Here is a 22,009-nt window from a genome sequence, read left to right on the forward strand (position 1 = left end):
CTTTGTGTTTTAAAAATTATGTTGTAAGTATCATGTCAATCAAAATCCTAAAACAAGTATTATTGCAAGTTTGAGATCAGGAAACTCGAATTCAACAAGGTTAATAATAAATCTGTATATCTATATATGCTGTATATGTGCATGCATGTGTGCATGTGTTGTACATGATGAGCACATAGGTGTCGATCATTCTGGTTAAATATTAGAAAGCAAAAAAGTAGCCCATCCTCTTCTTTGGAATTAGAGAAACCAATGAAGTACTGTATCAAAAATTAGGGGGAGAAAGATGAGAAGTAATAAATGGTAAAGAAAGTACAAAACGTCTCTAACACATAGATAGACCAATAACTACTTCTATTAAGAACATGAACTTGGTGTTTTACCTAGATTAGAACAAGATGCAGAATTTAGCAGACAGTGATGAGGTGAATTACCCTTGTGCCCTCCTCCCACAGCACTGGCTCAGACAACCACGAACAATGCCCCATCACCTCTTTGCTGGATTTCCTTTTCATTCCATCCCCATTTCCATCTCTGTGGTGGTTCAGTCAGGCTGGTGGGAAAAATTTTAGTTTTAATAGCCACAAACCCTCTTGGAAGGTCTGAGGGTTTGCATAACTTCAGTAATAAATCTGTCTGAAGGCAACCTTGTCCCCTTACCTTTAGTTAAGTAAACTAGAGTAGAAACAAAGGAATGTGGAGAGTTTACCTAACTAGCTTGTTTACTCGTGTGGTCCTAAGACTAACCTTTGATCTAACGTGGGTGCTTAATTGCCTTCTACTTGGGAAGTCCACAATGTCAATTACACTCTGGTGGTGTTGACTCAAGCCTTTGTCAATTAATCTTTACTGAATAAATGCAAGTCTTGCTGACTGATTGAGATCACAGTCAAAACTGTTTACAGCAATTTGCGTGGAGTCTGTAAGCGGCCCAGATGCTCAGCTGGACTGGCAAAGCAGAATATCTGTGTGTCAGTGTACTTTATTCATCCATCATTGGGTCAGGGTCTGTAGGATAGACCCCCACACATTTCTGGGGAGCTATTCTGTATCTAGCTATTAGGCTGCTGAAGACACCAAGGTCTTGGGATGATGTTCAGATGACCAACACCTGGAATGGCTGCATGTTCTCTAAGGCTAACACATATTCCTGGGCTTTGTCAGTGACTTGGAGTGTCACTACTACTCATAGGACAATGACTATTTGTTTAACCTATATAATCAGATAACAACTCTAAGCCTCAGCTTTCTTGTCTGTAAAATAAACTAACTAGCTAATTTCTAAAGTGTTAAGACCTTGCCACTATAGGAATTCTACATCCAAGAGATGTCTTGTTTTCTATTTCCTGAGGCACGTGAATTTTTTGTATCTAGTAGCTTTGCACCTTTCTTAATGTCTGATCATTAATTATTTAGACAAAGTACATATAGCCAAAAGAAAAGAAATAGAGAAAAAGGCCACATATTTTCAGTAATTCCTATAGTCACTTTCAAGACTCTCACATCACTAAATGAGGAATAAAGGAGACTTTGAACTGCATAAACCCACAAATATAATAAGTTGCATTATCAAAAGTGTTTTCTTGATGATGTAAGAAGAACATTGCGAGAGAGTGTAGAATCTGCAAGGTCTTACCTACCTCCTGGCCGTTCATGCTCTCCATCAGTGTGTAAAAGCATGGCAATGGGCATCCCTACATTCTTGGATCTTCCAGCCACAACCACATTTTTTCCAAACGTCTGAATTCCTTAAAATACAGAGTTAGGTTTAAATACAGAATTGATAACAAGAAGTAAATTAAACATTTGTACAGTCAACTGAAACATTCTTTTAAATATTTCTAATTGAATCTGAATTATTATGTGGCTTATCTATAATATGAGCACATTCATTATTTATAAATAATTCATTTTATGCTTCTTTGATTTGGCACTTCTCTGATTATGTCCTCATTAAAAAACACAGACATTCTTAAGTTGACGTTAAGTTACTATTAAACACTGAGATTCACATTAAGAGTTAGAAGAGTAGAGTCTTAACCTATGTTAACCGCTAATTATAAAATAAGCAAAGTACAACAATGTCAAACATAATTGGCAATCAAATTTTGAGCAACACTGGAACAAAACAGGCATTTTTCACAAAGCTCATGCATTTTACTCCATAGGAAAGAAGCATTAAACTTACAGACTTAGAAAGATTTAAAAAATAAAGCCTGTAGAACCTTCTACTTCTTTTCCACTAAGTTTCTTCAGAAGTAAAGCAAAGAAGTTAGAACTAAGGATTTTCCAATACTAACACTGTAAGAGTATGATTCTAGGATCAGTTTTCTCTTGGAAGTTTTTCTTTCTCAGAAAACAGATTAGAAAGGAGAAAATGCTGCCAAAAATAGAAGTAACAATGATGGAGGTAGGAAAATCATTAACATATAAGGCAATTTGGGTTAATTAACATAGAGGTAAACATCTGTATACACTGTAAGAGCATTACCTGATCCAGTACAGTACAAGAGTAAATGTTTAAAATGAAAACCCAAGTCAATAGAAATGATAACTATGTGATCAGCACATATTTTTAAAGGTACAGAAAAATATATTTTAGAAAAGTTTTCATCATAATGCATGAAGTTTATATTTTAAAGGTAGATATATACCACCACTATGTGGAAAATTCACTTCCTATAAGTTGCAACTGCAGTTATATATAGCCTGGCTAATGTTCTTCATTTTATTTTGGATTTTTTTTCTGTTTGATTGTTTTGTTTTTGAGACAGAGTCTTGCTCTGTCACCCAGGCTGGAGTGCAGTGGTGTGATCTCGGCTCACTGCAAGCTCCACCTCCCAGGTTCATGCCATTCTCCTTCCTCAGCCTCCTGAGTAGCTGGGACTACAGGTGCCCACCACCATGCCCAGCTAATTTTTTGTATTTTCAGTAGAGATGGGGTTTCACCCTGTTAGCCAGGATTGGATTATGTTTTGACTTCTATAATTTTATATCTCTCTATAGACTGATGTTTTATGGCTTATGATTTTCTGCCACTCTACAGGACTGAGGTGGTCCCATCAAGTCTCAGTGCACAAATGCTCAGCTCAGCACCTAGCATCCATGTCCTGCAGACCACAAGTTACCAACCTGTTCTTTTTATTATTTCCCAAACAGCACTGGCAGTGGCAGGTATGAGAGAATGCTGATCAAGGCACAATCTTCCAATATTGATAATATGAAATCCATCTACATCTTTTTCTGGGGCAATTCCATTGCATATCGTTCGCTCATCAACGTGGTCTGAAAAATGAATAAAATTTGTCGAATTTTAAAATCGTTATTTATTTGGTAGTCTGAAAAATGAAATCTGAGAATCTAAAGCCACATCACTTATAATTTAGTTCCAAGAAAGGTGTAAAGTCACTATTATTATTACTATTTGCCACTAAAATAGTAAGCCAAAGTGCTCTTGACTGATACCTGTAATGAACTGCAGCTGGAGTATATGCTATTCCAGAGTCAAAGTGGCTGGACCAGTGAAAGAAAAAAAATTGTGAATTAAAAAATACCAATAAGATCTGGTAATAGCCAGGTGTCATGTCTTTGTTTCAGTAAGTCTGTATATTTACAGGGTTTGAATCCACATTTCTCTGACACAAAACAGTTATACTAATAACCTTCTATTAAATACTTTGACCTCTGGAGATTAAAAGGGGTTTGTTAGTGTTAAGAATAGTCATAACATCACGAGTTCATAGCTTCCTCTTAAATGACATAACAAAAAAGTTAATATAAAACATATGCATACACACACATCTTTTCTCTAAAGCATTGTCACAGTAAAACAAAAAATATTACTACGATTTGCTATATGGAAGAAAAATAACACAACCTGAGTAATAAACTCATCAAATGAAATATGGGATGCCAGTCATCTCATTTTTTAAAAGCAAGTATAGAAATATAAAACAGCCTCCTATTACTCTATGCAGAGTAGTTTAACTTACCACTAACCTAACAATTAAGCCATGTGCCTAATATATTAAAAGTATATTTTCTATGTAAAAGTTTCTTTGGCCATTATATAATGCGATTTAGACATAATTCCTTAAAACATTATAAAAGTCCAAGTTCAAACTTTTCAGAGAGCTATGCCTTGGGCTTTATATATTTTGTATTCTAAAAGTGTGCTACTGCTACTTTACTATAAGTCAAGTCAATTAACCATAATTAATTAATTAATTAATTTTAAAGGACAAAAGTCCTTTAAATATATAAAAGTATTCATTTGAATCTTATTCAAATAGAAACTGAGTCTTTGGAAAGTCTCTTCATTCAATAGTTTTTCACTTGTAATAACTGCATTCAGTCTATAATGTTTTAGCAGGGCCTCCATCTATTTTCTCTATAGCTACAAGATCATCATATAGATTCTAGTCAAACTTTTAAAAGAATACATATTTAACTTATTACATAAGGGCAAAAATAGTGGTTCTTTTATAAAAAAATCTAGGTGATGATGATGATAAGTCATTTTTAAATCACCTATAATTCATGCAGAATCTTCATGACATGGATATTTTTTACAATGAAATGAAAAGTTGTATATATGAAAAGAAAAACAACCATATTTGAAGTATCTATTTTCAGCTAGGACTCAAATTAGTTTATTTCTAAGTTCAAAACTGGCAAATATATGCATGGGCTGTGCTACTGATTGAAAAGAACTCAACAAGGACTCTTTGTAGATTTTAAGAACCATTCTCCAAATAATAAGCCTGAATTACACTGAATTTTGCCATCTACCATTGTTTGCGCTCCCATTCAGGGAAATAACATTAAAGCTATAACAAATATTTCATTTCACACACCAGCTGAAATACTTGAGAAGAAGTGTAAGCATCTGAAAATCCGGAAGCCAGAATTAGAGACTAGTGGTACAGATCTGTCCTCTTGTATATGCCAACTTCAACCCAGATCATAATTCAGATCACCATTTTGGTTTGTCTTAAGTATTTAAGTATTAGTAGTTTAAAAGACAGATGAGTGGACATACAAAAGGTACAGTGGATTCATAAAACCTGAATCTAAAAGGAAAAGAGCTTCATATGAGTAGATGAAAAAAGTGAAGATCATAAAAGTCAAGAAAACCAATTCATTTATCATTTTTATGTAACTCTGTTATCTCAGCAGTATATTAAATCTAACATATATCTTTTTCCAGGAGAGATCTACCTATTATTATATAGTATACAGTATATAGCAATAATCTGAACTACTCTAACATTTAAAAAGTGCTTTACAATGATTATATTAGTTTTATATCAATTTCCTTTTAATCTTCATAGTTACTGGGGATGAAAGTAAAAAAGATATGATCATGCCCATTTTAAAGACAAGCTCAAGCAGTTACAGTCAATCTCACATTACTACTAAGAATCCAGAATTTAAATCCATATCCTTTTAAGATCAGTTTTTCCTTTTGTATTATAGAGAAGTCATAATAAATATTAATCATTTTAAATACCATTCAAAAATTTAAATCACAGAGGCATCCCTCCCAACTCCTAATAAGACATTTGATAGCTCTAAAATATCCCAAGAAATGTATTGTTTCTCCTAGGGCTCCAAATATAACACTGTTCCTAGATGAATACTTGTCTAAACACATACAAAAAAGCATCAAACATTTTACATTTAGGATTACAGGTAATCCTACTTCCTTTTGTTATATGAGTAAGAGAAATAAATACATTTCCTGTTTGTGACTGACTGTTACTAAAAGTCTCCCAAAATCTCACCCTTGGGGCACATGACTTGAACAGAAAAAACAATCGCGAGACTCAATAGCATAATTTTCTCACAACAGTTATACAACATGTTTGATTCACTGTTGGGGTCCGTGCCGGGGGTGGTGGAGAATGAAAGAACACACAAAAGACAAAGACACACAGAGAACATGGCGGCCGCACTCAGAGCCTCCGCCTCACTTTATTTATACCCCATAAACCCCACGTCAGCAGAAAGAATGCAATGCAAAACAAACTTTCTTTCCCACATGTAACCTTCTACTCAGTTCCTTGTTTCTATGCTCTTCCTTATCTGCCCGCCTTCTTGGCGCCTACGGGAGTTCATTAAAAGTTCAATTGGAGATACTGTCCTTGAGCCCTATCTATTCTCAGCATACTGTTTTCAAAGGCCCCTGCAATTCACAGGATACAATGGTAAACGACACACCACTTAACATCTTACCCAAATGAATGATAAAACTGGTTTTATTCACTTTGTGTTTTTCCCCCTTCTATTTAAAGTTATGAAAAGTCATTAAATCATGATAGGAAAAACAGAACTCATCAAATCAAAATATGAACCACTGCAATAAAACAGCTTAGATATAATACCTTCAGGGACTTCACTGTAGATTTACTATGCTGCATGAATATACATTTTGTATGGGTATTTATTTATTTATTTATTTATTTTATTTATTTATTTTTTTTTGAGACAGAGTCTCACTCTGTCGTCCAGACTGGAGTATAGTGGTGTGATCTCAGGTCACTGCAACCTCTGCCTCCTGGGTTCAGTAGATTCTTCTGCCTCAGCCTCCCAAGTAGCTGGGACTATAGGCACGTGCCACCATGCCTGGCTAATTTTTGTATTTTTAGTAGAGACGGGGTTTTACCATATTGGCCAGGCTGGTCTCAAACTCCTGACCTTGTGATCCACCCACCTCGGCCTCCCAAAGTGCTGGGATTACAGGCATGAGCCACCGCACCTGGCCACTGAATACATATTTTCGTGATTTATTTATAATATGCTTAATTGCCTTTGGACAATGAACAGAAAAAAAAGGAACAAACAAATTACTGGCTTATTTTCCACCTATAGATTTTTACATTACTGTTTAAAAATACCACCTTCCACTTCCCCCACATCTGTTGGATAAGTGCAAGCTCATCAGTATAGTAAATATTGTGTCCTTTAGCTTATTCTTCCTATAGTCTCTTCTCTGTGTTCCATACCTTTACCAACCATCATCATCACATGCTCTGCACTCTAGTCACACCAAACCATGTCCTTTTCCCAAGCCCTTACCATTAACTTCTGCACTGTTATTGCTCATGATGATTTTTTTCACTAGTAATTCTCTCCTCTCAGTTTTTTTCATATCCTATTCATTCTTCAATGCATTGATCAATTGCTCCCTTTTGAAATGATCACAAATAGAAATAATATTTTTTTCCTCTGTTTTCCCATGGAATGGCTATAAAAAATACTTAGCACACTAGTTCAGTTAATGATATTAGTTGTTTAATTATCTCTATCATTTATGAATGTGAGCCTTTTAGGACACAGTCTGTCTTAAACTGATTCACTTATAACTACTCCATCTCAGTAGACGGTGTGAAAAAAAAATATCTTGGGCCCCCAAAATCACTAAGCTAAAGGGAAAATTCAAGCTGGGAACTGCTCAGGGCAAATCTGCCTCCCATTCTATTCAAAGTCATCCCTCTGCTCACTGACATAGATGCATGTTCTGATTGCTTCTTTTGGAAAGGCTTATCAGAAACTCAAAAGAATACAACCATTTGTCTCTCACCTACCTGTGACCTGGAAGACTCCTCCCCCACTTCAAGTTGTCCCCACCTTTCTGGATGGAGCCAATGTACTTCTTACATATGTTGATTGATGTCTCATGTCTCCCTAAAATGTATAAACCCAAGGTGTTGCCCAACTACGTTGGGCACATGTTGTCAGGACTCTGAGTCTGTGTTATGGATGCCTGTCTTCAACCTTGGCAAAATAAACTGAGACTTGTCTCAAATTTTCAGGGTTCACAATGGGAAACCCATCCTTCTATGCTACTTGCCAAGAAAACCTGGAGTCATCTTAAATATCCCTCTTTCTCTTACACCTAACAACCAAACCATTGGAAAATCTGTTGGCTTTCTTCATAATAATATATCTAGCACTTTATCAGTCTCACCATGTTCATGATACTACTCTACTTTGAGTGAACATTATTCTTCCTGTCAATTCTTGAAACAGCTTCCTAATTAGTTTCCTTCTTCTATATGTGCAACCATACAATTTATTCACAAAACAGCAATAGAGTTATACCTTTGAAATGCATATTTGATCACACTGCTTTTCTCAAAACCCTGTAATGTTATTACCTTAACAATTGCAAACAAGGCTCTACATGATTTTTACTACACCAAAACTATAACTATGTGTCTAATTCCATCACTGGTTACTCTCCTCTTCTCTCAGTCTGTGAGCATCAAGCTGTTAGTATACATCAAGCTGATGCTCCTTGAAAATATGAGGCATTTTGCCACCTTAGCTATAGCTTTCTATTTGCCTGGAAGGCTTTTCTAAAAAAGAACTGTCACATGGGCTAAATCCCTCCCTTCTTTCAAATGTTTTCTTAAATACCACATTCTCACTGTTAAAAGAAACACTTCAGCCAAATTAAATTTAAAGAGGTTTAATTGAGCAATGAACAATTAATGAATTGGGCAGTCCCCAGAATCACAGCAGATTCAGAGAGACTCCAGCATAGCCACGTGGTAGAAGAAGATTTATATACAAAAAAGGGACATGATACACAGAAATCAGAAGTGAGGTACAGAAACAACTGGATTGGTTACAGCTCAGTGTTTGCCTTATTTGAACATGGTTCATGCAGCTGGCTACATTTGATTGGCTAAAACTCAGCGACTGGCACAGGTGTGGGCCACGATTGGTTTACACCTCCACTTGGTATAGTTCACAATATACAGAAAAACCTTTAGGCTGAACTTAAATATGTAAGGAGGCAGCTTTAGGCTAAACTTATCATCAGTGAGGACAATTCTGACCACACTATTTAAAACTATAGGTTCAGTTTCTAGTGATTATGAAGTAGCTTATGTTGGACTAAACTTCTTACAGAAAACAACTGCAAACTTCAGTAAAATCATTTTTGAAAAAAATACAAAAACAACTATCTGAAAAAAAAGGAAAGTCACTAAAAACAAACAGATGTAGAGGAAAGTAGATAGCTGAAAGAAAAAAAAATCACTGAAAGAGTTCTCCACTTTAAAAACTTTTCTAGCCACAGGACAGCTAGAATTTGGACAGAAATATTCAGTCCTACTTGCTTAAGAAATCAAAAGATGAAGTTTGGGGCTAATATCATAGTTGAAAATTGAAGCAGTATATCCAGGAAACGAGAAAGCCACAGAGAGGAGACCCATGCATTGTATACAAATTCTGTATCTCTGAATGACCCCTGAACAAACACACAGGAAACAAATCCCAAGGAGCTCATCTACGGATAAGAGAACTTACCAGAGATTCTACCTGTGGTTCACCAGAGGAGAAACAAATCTTTAAGTCCTGAATCTGATACAGGCATTTACAAAAAACTTTACAGTTAACATCCTACTTAATACTGAAATACTGAACCTTTTCCCTCAAGATCTGAATAAGGTCCACTCCCACAATTTCTAGTTAATGCTTTGTTGGAGGGCCTAGTGGGTGCAACAAGATAATGAAAAAATAAAGAGGCATAGAGATCAGAATAGAAAAAGTAAAACTCTCTGATCACAGATGGCATAGTTGTTTATGCAGAGCGTGCTTAAAAATTTATAAAACAATTAATAGAACTAATAAAGTGAATTAAGCAATATTACAAAGTCAATATAAGAAAACAATTGATTTCCTGATACAAGCAGTAACTCTCAGAAAAATGAAATATTCTAAATACTCTTTACAGTAGCTGACAAATCATAAAATGCTTAGGAGTAAATTTTTAAAAATTTGAGAATAAGAACTACAAAAGATTGCTGACAAATGACATAAATAAATAAAAGGCATACCATGTTCATAGATTGGAAGAATCAATAATGGTAAGATGTCAATTCCCAAACTGATTTACAGAGTCATTGCAATCATCTCAATCATAATCCCATATGGTTTTTTGTTAGATTCTTAAATGTATATGAAGATTTAAAGGACTTAGAATATCCAAAGCAATCTTGAAAACAGAGTTAGAAGATTTACTACACCTGACTTCAAGACTTGCTACAAAGCTACAGTAATCTAGACAGTGTGATACTGGCATAAGAACAGACAAATAGAGCAATGGAGTAAGAAAAGAGAGCCCAGCTTTAGAGACACGCTTATAAAATGTGAATGCTACAAAAATGCCATAGTAATTCAATGTGAAAGGAAAGTGTTTTCAACAAATAGTACTTAAACAGCTAGGCAGCTATATTGTAGGGGTTGGGAGGCAAAACTTACTATGATGACTATTTCATGCTACACAGAAAAATTAACTAGAAATCAATTAGAAATCTAAACATAAAAGTTAAAATTATATAGTTTCTAGGTGAAAATTTAGAAGAATATCATTGTGTGCTGGGTGTAAGCAAAGATTTCTTAAAAATAACACAAAACACATAAAGCATAAAATAAAAATATTACCAATTAAACTTAAGAAAAATTAAAATCTTATGCTCATCAAAAGGCACCATTAAGAAAATGTACAGGTAAGCCAAAGACTGCGAGAAAAGACTCGCAAAACACCTATCAGTTAAGGAACTTGTAACCAGATATATATATATAAAAAAAAAACCACTCAAAGTTAAATCATTAAAAGATAAATAACATTTTTAAAAAAGCTAAATACTTAAACAGCCACTTTACAAAGTAAGATATTCAAATGGAATATGTATGTGATAAAAAAAAATCAGAACAGGCCGGGCGCGGTGGCTCAAGCCTGTAATCCCAGCACTTTGGGAGGCTGAGACGGGCGGATCATGAGGTCAGGAGATCGAGACCATCCTGGCTAACACAGTGAAACCCCGTCTCTACTAAAAATACAAAAACTTAGCTGGGCGAGGTGGCAGGCGCCTGTAGTCCCAGCTACTCGGGAGGCTGAGGCAGGAGAATGGCGTAAACCTGGGAGGCGGAGCTTGCAGTGAGCTGAGATCTGGCCACTGCACTCCAGCCTGGGTGACAGAGCGAGACTCCGTCTCAAAAAAAAGAAAAAAAAAAAAATCAGAACAGTGGTTACCTGAGTGTGAGGATGAAAGACAGAGATAGCAACTGACTGGGAAGGGGCATGAGGAAACTCAGTTGATAAAAATGTTCTATAATATGATAGGGATTTAGATTACAAGAGAGTCTGCATTTTTCAAAACTTATGGAATAGTACATATAAGACGCATACCTTTCAATTCATGTAAATTTCACATAACATAAATAATGAACCTTAATTATGTATACACTAAAGTTTTAGGGGTACATTAAGTGTTCTTACCTTTAACTGCTTCAAAAATAAAATGGATAGGTGAATGAATAAATGGACAGGTACGTGACAAAACAAATATAGCATAATGTGACAAAACAAATATAGCATAACAACTACAGAATCTAGTTTGAAGGCATGAGTGTTCATTGTACCAGTCTTTCAGTTTTTCTGTAAGTTTGAATTTTTTATAACAACATGTTGGGAGGGGGTCAGATAAAAATACAACCTCTCCTCCAACATCCTGATCCCTCCTACCATGCTATACTTCTTTTTTCCGATAGCATATCAACATCTAGTAAATATATTTGTTTATTTATTATATTTATTTTTTATTACCGCCTCCTCTGCTACTCACAAGGACAGAAATTCCTGTCTTTTTTTTTTTTTTTTTCACTGATCCGCAGTACAAATAATACTGCCTGGACCATAGAGGCACTCAATAAATACTTATTGAATACATGGCTACTATTAACTCTAATTTATAGATGAAGAAACTGAGACAAAATTAGTGGGCAGCTGGACACAGTTAGAAAAACAGGCTGCCATAAGGAAAACATGTCTGATCCTTCTATATCCTCTAACATTCTCCTTTTAAAAATATAAAGGTGTCAGGCATGGAGGCTCATGCCTGTAATCCCAGCAGTTTGGGAGGCCGAGGCTGGTGAATCATGTGGTCAGGAGTTCGAGACCAGCCTGGCCAACATGGTGAAACCCTAAAAATACAAAACCTTAAAAATACAAAAAAATGACCTGGGCGTGGTGGCAGACGCCTGTAATCCCAGCTATTCGGGAGGCTGAGGCAGGAGAATCGCTTGAACCCGGGAGGCAAAGATTGCAGTGAGCTAAGATCAAGCCAATGCACTCCAGCCCGGGCAACAATGTGAGACTCCATCTCAAAATAAATAAATAAATAAATAAATAAATAAATAAAAATATAAATATAAAGAAAAACCAAAGGTGGCTTACATTTAAAATCATAGTGTTTTTTTATATTGTTGCATCTACCTTATTGGCTATCTGGTACTATTACATCCTCCAACATAAATTTAAGGTGAAAGATTCATGTTTCTTATTTTTCATTTACTTCTTCCTTTCTGGACATGAAAAAAAAAATACAGGTAAAGCTTTATGCTAATAGATCAAAGTCCACATCCCTAGTGTGTATACAATGCCCTTGAAAATTCACTCATTTATTTACTCAACAAATATTTACTGAATGTCTACCATATTACCAGTAGGGGTTTAGAATATATAAGTGAGGGCCAGGTGCAGTGGCTCATGTCTGTAATCCCAACACTTCAGGAGGCTGAGGTTGGAGGATCACCTGGGGTTAGAAGTTCGAGACCAGCCTGGCCAACATGGTGAAGCCCCATCTCTACTAAAAATACTAAAATTAAGATGGGCATGGTGGCCGTCACCTGTAATCCCAGCTACTCGGGAAGCTGAGTCAGGAGAATCACTTGAACCCGGGAGCCGAGATCACACCACTGCACTCCAGCCTGGGCAATAGAGCGAGACTCTGTCTCAAAAAAACAGAAAACAAAAATGAATATATAAGTGAGGCAAAGAGACAAAATTCTTGCCTCTGGAATTTATATTTTAATGGAATAAAGGTCTGCCTACTCAAACTACCTACAGTTTCTCATGGTTTATTTTCTAGGAGTAAATGAGAGATACTTTTGGAAACTGTGCTCACTATTCTCAAGTCAATAAATATTTAAGCTACACCCTCTAGGATCTACATCAAGATTTCAAGACAGCAAATACTTATCAGATGCCTACCGCTTTCCCAATATTATTTAAGAGTTGTTTCATCATCAAGGGACAAGGGGACAGAAAAGGAATGGGAACAGACTCTAACCTTGCTGAGCTACTCCACCCTGAAATCTGAGAACATAGTGAAGTTTGGAGGTGGACCAGAAGGTGTTCTCTAGGCCGGAAAAAGGTGGGTCTGGCTCTCCACCCTGCTGAGCCTCTCCTATAGCCATGAAAACTACCCCAGGATGTCCCCAGGCAGGCTTAGTTCATAGGATGTAAAAAAAAAAAAAAAAAAAAAAAAAAATTAATGAAGTTGGAACCTACACATCATGCAAAGGTTGCTAACCTTTACCCTATATAATTCTCTTAAGTGACCTGAAGAGTATATGGAGACCTTAAAATTATCTTGTTCTTGTAAGCAATGTTAAGGACAGCTTGATTTATTGAGCCCTTGGTAACTTCTGTCAAATATACAGTACTGTCCTTGAAATAGTGTATATTCTATACAGGAAAACACTGAGATTAGTGAACATGCCAATTCTAATAAGTGTCTTTTAAACACACAAGGAGAAAGAAAAGATGTTGTTTTGAGAACCGTGTTTGCAAACTTTTCAAGGACAGTGATTTAGTCTCAAACTGCTTTCTGACTATTTGGTCAGCACCCTGACTAAAAGGTACCTTTCCCCCCAGTACCTACTACAGAGTTAAATAAATTCTAGGTAAATATTCATTGACCTGGTAAATGAATGATGAGGGTCAGAAAACTATCATATAACTAGATATTTTAAAATACTTTCTACAGAGAAATATCCATCTTCCATAGGGCCTTTTTATTTGGATAAATGCTTTGTCATCATTTCAAGCTGAACACACTCAAAAACAGATGAGGATATAATGGTAAAGAAAAAACAAAATATGAAAAATAAAAAAGTAACTATTGTTGTTCAAAAAATTCATGATTTTGAAGACATTGTGAAAAGTAAATCATCTCAAGTTAGATGATATAATAGAGACAGGGTTTCACCGTGTTACATGGGCTTATTTGAGAATTCTTAATAATCACTTCTGATTTTTTGTCTTAATAAATATGTAGATAGTTTATTTCAGAACTTTCACTTTAAGTTTTATGAAAAGAATTATTATGTTTGCGTATATATATTTTTAAAAATAACTACCAATTTGGGCTAACCTCAAGTAATTTTTTTCTGTAATGTCAAATTCATCTCATTAATAATAACTATGCTGGAACACAAGTTCATTTTAACAAAATGAACAAAATGTTGATAATAACTGTTCAAAAAGATGTAATTCTATAGAGTTGAGTGACTAAAAATCTCTGGGCATGGTTTCCACATGAATATGAATGACAGAGAGAGACAGAAGTGGCTACGGACACCAACCAGTCTCACTGTTATGTAAATTATATCTCAGTGATTTACTCACCTTCCAGTGTAAACCATTAATCTTTAAAAAAAAAAAAAAAAAAAAAAAAAGGGAAGAGAAACACTGATTGCTCAATGCTGCCATCATGTGGTTAACATACTTTACATGCAAGAGAGTGTTCCACTTTTCTTCCCCTTGCTCATAAATTCTTTGATATAAACCTCCCTCTGAGAAAGTTTTTTTTTTTTAAGTTGGATAAATAATATTGTGAGGATGTCTTTGTTTCTATGTGACTACACAAATAATGTCAAAAAGAATTTGAAACAAAATATCGGGTATTTTTTCTTTGAATGAACTTCAAATGCAGAAATTGGATTAATCGTAATTCATGGGCTTATGACACAACCTCAATATTGGTCCAAACACAATGCAATTAAATTAGTTTTTCATAATAAATTAGGCATATGCAAATCTACTACCCCAAACAAAAGTTATGACCTTGATCTATATTTAACCTTAATCTATAGTTAACCTTATAGTCTACCCAATTAGTTTATCCTCTGTCCTGCTCCAAACAGATGTAAACTGCATCCTGTGTCCTGTGCTTGTCATTCTTTTGAGTCCTTTACTGTATAGTTTTATTGCATTTTTTCTATTTCCAGTAAATTTGGGTTTTCAAAAAACAGCTTTGTTGAAGAATATTTGAATATAATAGACTGCATACATTTAGAGTGTACAATTTGATAGGCTTTGATATATACATATACAGATATATACAAATATATACACATATATATACGTATATATACCTATAAAACCATAATCCTAGTCAAGATAATGAACATATTTACCATTCTGAAAACTTTCCTCCTACTCTCTTCATAATCCTTTCCTAGCCCTTTCCTATCCCCTCAGACCCAACTACCTATAAACATTTGCTATGTACTGAATTATGTCCCCCCGAACTTTATATATTAAAGCTCTAACACTTAATGTGATGGTATTTAGAGATAGGACCTCTGGGAGACAATTAGGTTTAGACGAGGTCATGAGGGTAGGGCCTTTGTGATATGATTTAGTGTCCTTATAAGAAGAGAAACCAGAAAACTTGCTGGCTTTCTTCATCATGTGAGGACACAATGAGAAAGCTCTGTCTGCAAGCTAGGAAGAAACTTCTCACTAGAACCCAACCATGCTGGCACCGTGATCGCACATTTTCAGCCTCCAGACTGTGAGAAAATACATTTCTGTTGTTTAAGCCTCTCATTCTATGGTATTTTCTTATGATAGATCAAGCAGACTAATACACCATGGATATGGTATCACTTCATTAGTTTTCATTTCATAGAATTTTATTTAAATGGAATCATAGAATATACACTCTTATTTGTCTAGATACTTTCACTCAGCATAATTACTTTGAGATTAATCTATATTATAATATGCATCCATATTTTATTCCTTAATATTGCTGAGTAGTATTCTATTGTATGGAATATCACAGTTTCTTTATCCATCGACCTGTTAATGAACATTTGGGTTGTTTCTAGTTTTTAGTTATCACAAATAAAGATTCTATGAACATTCATATACAAATACTTGTATGGACATGTTTCATTTTCTTTTGGGGAAATACACAGGTATGGAATGGCTGGACCAACGTGTGTGTGTGTGTGTGTGTGTGTGTGTGTGTGTGTATTTAACATTTTAAGATACTGCCAAACTATTTTCCAATTTTCCAAAATGTACCATTTTGCATCTCCACTACAGGAGAACATGAGGGTTACTTTCCCTCCACATCATCACCAACGCATAGTATAGTCAGTTGATATTTTAATTTCAGCCATTCTAATGGGTTTGCAGTAGTATCTTAATACTTTTCATTTGAATTTCCCTAATGACTAATGATGTTGAACATCTATTCATATGCTTATTTACCATTTGTATTTCTTCTTCCAAGTGTCTGTTCAAATACTTTTACCATTTTTGCTCTTGATATTCTCTGTGTCTGTCATTATTTTTAGAAAGTTTCAGCCACGATTATTCCAAAAGTTTTTTCTGTTCTGTTTTCTCCTGCTATTCCAAATGCATGTACCTTTTGAAAATATCCCACAGTTCTTTGACATTCTATTCTGGAGGGGTTTGGGGTTTTCTTCCTCTTTGCATTTCATTTTGAGAAATTTCTACTGGCATAACTTCAAGCTTACTGATTCTTTTCCTGGCCATTTCCAGTCTACAGCTGAGCCCATCAAAGCATTCTTCATTTCTGTTAGAGCGTTTTTAATTTCTAGCATTTCTTTTCTAGATATTCTTTTGCATTTGAATATCTGATTGTTCCAGCCAGCACTATTTGTTGAAAATCACATTCTTTCTGTACTATTTGCCTTTCCACTTTTGTCAGAAATCAGTTATCAATATAAGTGTGAATCTCTTTCTAGACTTTCTATTCTGTTTCATTGATCTGTTTTTCTATCTTGATTCCAATACTACATGACTTTGCTTACTGTAGCTTTATAACTCATTTTGACACCAGGCAGTGTTAATCCTCCATGTTACTCATTTTCAAAATTGTGTGGACCATTTTAGGTCATTTGCAGTTCCATATGAATTTTACTTGGTTTCTCCCAAGTTTTTACTAAGGTCACCTTGAACCTACAAATCAGTTTGAGGAAAATTGGTATTTTAACTATATTTAATCTTCTGTTTCATAACACGGTTTATTGATTCATTTATTTAGTCTCCTTTAGTTTGTCTCAGGAAGTTCTGTAGTTTTTAATATACAGATTTTTCCCATCTTTTGTCAAATTAATGCCTAAAGATTTCATATTTTTGATGCTATTATAACTGTATATTTAAAATTTCAATATCTGATTGAAAGTATACAGAAAATCAATTCCTCTATATTAAGCTTGTATCATTCAATCTTGCTAAACTCACTTATTAGTACTAGTACCTGTTTTTCTTTTTTTCATGGATTCCCTTGAATTTTCCACATAGACAATCATGTCATCTGCTTTTCTTGTCTTATTGTGCTAGTTAGAATTTCCAATGCAATGTTAAATAGACATGGTAATAGTGGACATCCTTGACCTTTCTGATTGTAAGAGGAAAACATTCAGTGTTCCATAATCAATTGTGATGTTGCCTACAGATTTTTCATACATTCCCTTTATCAGCTTGAAAGAGTTCTCTTCTATTATTAGCTACTTGAAAGTTTCTCATCAGGAATTGATGATGAAATTTATTCAGTACTTTATCTGTATCTATGGAAATGATTATATGATTTTCATTTTTAGCTTGTTAATATGGTGAAATACATTGTTTACTGTTCTAATGTTAAATCACATTGGATTCCTGAAATAAAACACATTTGGTCATGATGAATTGTTTTCTAAATTGTTAGATTTGATTTGTTAATGTTTTACTAATATCTTTTGAATCTATCTTCATGAAGGATACCGACTTGTAATTTTCCTTTCTTGTAATGTCTTTGCAAGGTTTTTAGTATCAGAGTAATGCTGGCTCATACAATATGTTAGAAAGCATTCCCTCCTCTTTATCACCATTCTTCCTTAAATATTTGGTAGAATTCACCAGGGATGCCATCTGGACATAGAGCTTTCACTGTGGAATGGATTTGAACTACAAAGTCAATTGCTTAACAGTGCTATTAAGACATTTCTTTTTGAATGAGCTTTGGTAATGTATATCTTTCAAGGAAGTTGTCCATTTCATCTAACTTGTCAAATTAATTGCCATAATGTTATTCAGAATATTCCCTTATTGCCCTTTCAACATCTGTAGAATCTGTAGTGATACTACCTCCCTAAGTCCTGGTATTGGTCATTTGTATCTATTCTTTTCCTTGATGGGTCCAACTTTTGGTTTTACTGATTTTATTAATTTTCTATTTTACATTTCATTAATTTCTGCTCTGATCTTTATTATTTCTCTTTTTTTGTCTTCATGTTGTGTTTTGCTCTGATGTTCCTACCATCTTAAAGTATAAGACGAGATTACTGATCTGACCTTTCTTCTTTTCTAAGATATGTGTTTAGTGCTGTGCATTTCCCTTAAGTACTGCTTTAATAGAATCCCACAAACTTTGATATTACATTTTCATAAAAAGTTCAAAACAATTTCAAATTTCTCTTTTACTTTCTTATTTGACACAGGGGTTATTTAGAGGTGTGCTATTTACTTTTCAAATATTTAGGGATTTTCCAGATTTTTTGTTTTGTTTTGTTTTGTTTTGTTTGAGACGGAGTCTCACTCTGCTGCCCAGGCTGGAGTGCAGTGGTGTGATCTCAGCTCACTGCAAGCTCCGCCTCCCGGGTTCACGCCATTCTCCTGCATCAGCCTCTGGAGTAGCTGGGACTACAGGCATCTGCCACCACGCCCAGCTGATTTTTTTTTTTTTTTGTATTTTCAGTAGAGATGGGGTTTCACCTTGTTAGCCAGGATAGTCTGGATCTCCTGATCTCGTGATCTGCCCGTCTCGGCCTCCCAAAGTGCTGGGATTATAGATATGAGTCACCACGCCCGGCCTTCCAGATGTTTTTGTTACTCATTTTTAATTCCACTGTGGTCAGAGAACATGCTTTATGTAACATGAATTCTCTTAAAATTGAGATTAGTTTTATGGCCTGGAATGTGGTATATACTGGTAAATATTCTACATTAACTTGAAGAAAGGGTATTATCTGCCATTTGGCAGAGAGTATTCTATAAATTTTAATTATATCAAATTGGTTGATATCATACAAGTATTCTATATCTTTACTGATTTTCTGTCTACTTGTTTTCTCCATTATTAAGAGGTTTTGAAACATGGCTATAATTTTTTATTTGATTATTTTTCTTTGCAATTATATTAGCTTTTGTTTCACATAATTTGAAGTTTTCTTATTAGGTATATAAGATATTAAGATTGTTATTTACTTTTGATAAACCAGCTCCTTAATTATTATCAAATGACCTCTTTATCCCGAGTAATACTTTCTGCTCTGAAATATACTTTCACATTAAATAGCTCTTCCAGCTTTCGATTTCCCACTCTTTTGCTTTAACCTCCCTGTGTCCCTATAGTTAAGGTGTAGTTTCATGTAAGCAACATATAGTTGGGACTTGATTTTTATCCAATTTGACAACCTCTGATGTTTAATTGGATTATTTACATTACATTTTCTAGGAATAAATTTAACATCTTTGTTGTCTTTTCTCCATTGTTCTGTATTCCTTTAGATTAACTGAATATCTGTGATCATTCTACTTTTTCTTCTTTGTTGACTTATTAGTTATAACTCTTTGTTGTGTTATTTTCGTGGTTGCTTTTGGTTTCATATTATACATGTTTAACTTATCACAGGCTACCTTTAAGCAATATTATGTCATTTCACATATATTACATGAATCAAACAATAATATTCCAGCATTTCTTCTATACAAACTTTTGTGCTATTGTTGCCACATGTTTTAATTGTATGTTACAAACCAAAAACTACATTGTTTTTGGTTTTGGCTAAACATTAATTATCTTCTAAAATAATCTGAGTAATAAGAATAAGAACAATATATTATAACATATATATACATGAATAGTATGTATTAACTCAGGTAGTTACCACTTCCAGAGCTCTTAATTCCTTGGACAGATCCATATTTCCATCTAGTATCATTTCCATCTAGATGAAGGACTTCCTTTAACATCACTTTTTTGTTGTTGTTGTTAAGATGGAGTCTTGCTCTGCTGCCCAGGCTGGAGTACAGTGGCATGATCTTGGCTTACTGCCACCTCCACTTCCCAGGTCCAAGCAATCCTCCTGTCTCATCCTCCTGAGTAGCTGTGATTACAGGTGTGCACCACAATACCCAGCTAATTTTTGTGTTTTTAGTAGAGATGGGGTTTCCCGATGTTGGCCAGGCTGGTCTCAAACTCCTGATCTCAAGTGATCCACCCCAAAGTGCAGGGATTACAGGCATGAGCGACCACACCCGGGTCTTTAAATATTTCTTATAGCATAGGTCTTCTAGTAAGTAATTGTTTTTAGTTTTGAGCTCTCTTCCTCACATGTCTGATAAAAAGACTTTTTGTCTTTGTTTTTGAAGGTATTTTCCCCTGGGTATAGAATTTTGGGTTTGCGGAGTTTTTTGTTTTTTCCTCTTAATACTTAAAGATATTGTTCCATTGTCTTCTTGCTGGCATTGTTTCTATCAATAAATATTCTGTCACTGTCCTCTTTATTCCTTTGTATGTAATGCCCTCCCCCAACTCCCTTATTGCTTTTAAGATTTCTTTTTTTTTATCAGTGGTTTTGAATAATTTGATTATGGTGTTCTTTGGCATAGTTTTCTTCATGTTTCATGACCTTGAGAGTTTGGTGAGCTTCTTTGATCTGTGAGTTTATAGGTTTAAAAAAATCTGAAATCCCAGTCATTTATAAAAGGGTGTTTATTTCTTATTCATGTCAAGTCCAATAAGAATTCTATTGCCCTACTTTTTGTAATTTACAACCATCTGTAACACCTAGTTTCCAAGAACAATGCAACAAAAACAGAAGTCAAGGAGGAGGGCACAACAGCTTTTAACCATCTCAGTCTGGAAGTGGCTCCAAAAATCTCTTCCTTTTACAATCTATTGTCCAGTAGTCACATGACCTCAATCTAATTGCTAAGAGAAGCCCCAAAATATAAGAGGACATGTGGGTATTTGGAGAACTTAAATTGTCTCTGTCACACAAGAAAGGCGGTTCCAAATAGAGAACAACAGAATGAAAACAACTTAGGGGGCATAGGCTGGAAAAGGCTCCCCAAAGCAATGACATTTATGCTAAGATCTAAAGGGAAAAAAGAACTCAGCCCTTGTATGTTTGAAAGATAACCAATATAGTGAAGAGGTCAGAGGCTAACACATTATTGAAGTAATAAAATATGCATTCGTAATGTGGGCTCTATATAATAGATACTATAGAGCTATAGAAAACTTTCATGGGTGCGGGCACGAGATCTTCACCAATCTTGTTCAGTTAAATTGCTTATGCACTAATCTCTTACATGTAGAAATATATGCAGAAGGATAAGACTTAACACAAAAAAAGTGGTGCTGAGAAACTACAGGATTCACTCATTTCTTCAACAGCATTCACTAATTGTCTAACAGATAAAAGGTAGATTACAGGGATATAATGTTTACTGCAATTCTCCCTATGTGGAATTATTCTATACACTCAAACACAGAACTGGGGTTTCTCCCATAGTGAAATGAAAAATAAATTCTAAAACAAAGTCAAATTAAAATTTATATTGAATTAAACAGAATAAAATAGGAAAGAGTTTAGAATGATAAAAAAAATTCTCACTCTGGTCAAACATTTTAATAATAATCAGTATTCTGGATACATAAATTTGGTAAATTCTCATGAAAAGTAATTATAACAATACTTTTTTTCTTCAAATGAAGAAATGAGTTTTAGACAAATACACATATCTCCATGCTTATTAGTTAGGTCGATATCCACATTTTCATGCCTACTAATTACTCTAATATTTTATTTATGTTAAATCTGCACCTTGAACTCAAAT

General features: G+C 34.7%; 1 protein-coding gene across 9 annotated transcripts in view; it reads right to left on the reverse strand.

The window, feature by feature from the left end:
- Positions 1–22,009, reverse strand: part of MTHFD2L (methylenetetrahydrofolate dehydrogenase (NADP+ dependent) 2 like) — a 186,183-nt gene that overhangs the window by 98,112 nt on the left and 66,062 nt on the right. For all 9 annotated transcript variants that reach the window (XR_013417179.1, XR_013417180.1, XM_078001754.1 and 6 more), the window contains 2 exon segments: positions 3,133–3,285; positions 1,641–1,748 (listed from right to left, as the gene is read on the reverse strand). Coding sequence is in view for 7 of the 9 variants with exons in the window: in XM_078001754.1 (XP_077857880.1) it covers positions 1,641–1,748; positions 3,133–3,285 (261 nt within the window). In the remaining 2 variants the exon portion in view is untranslated.

The sequence above is a fragment of the Macaca mulatta genome, chromosome 5 (assembly GCF_049350105.2).
Source record: "Macaca mulatta isolate MMU2019108-1 chromosome 5, T2T-MMU8v2.0, whole genome shotgun sequence".
In the NCBI taxonomy this organism is placed as follows: Eukaryota; Metazoa; Chordata; class Mammalia; order Primates; family Cercopithecidae; genus Macaca; species Macaca mulatta.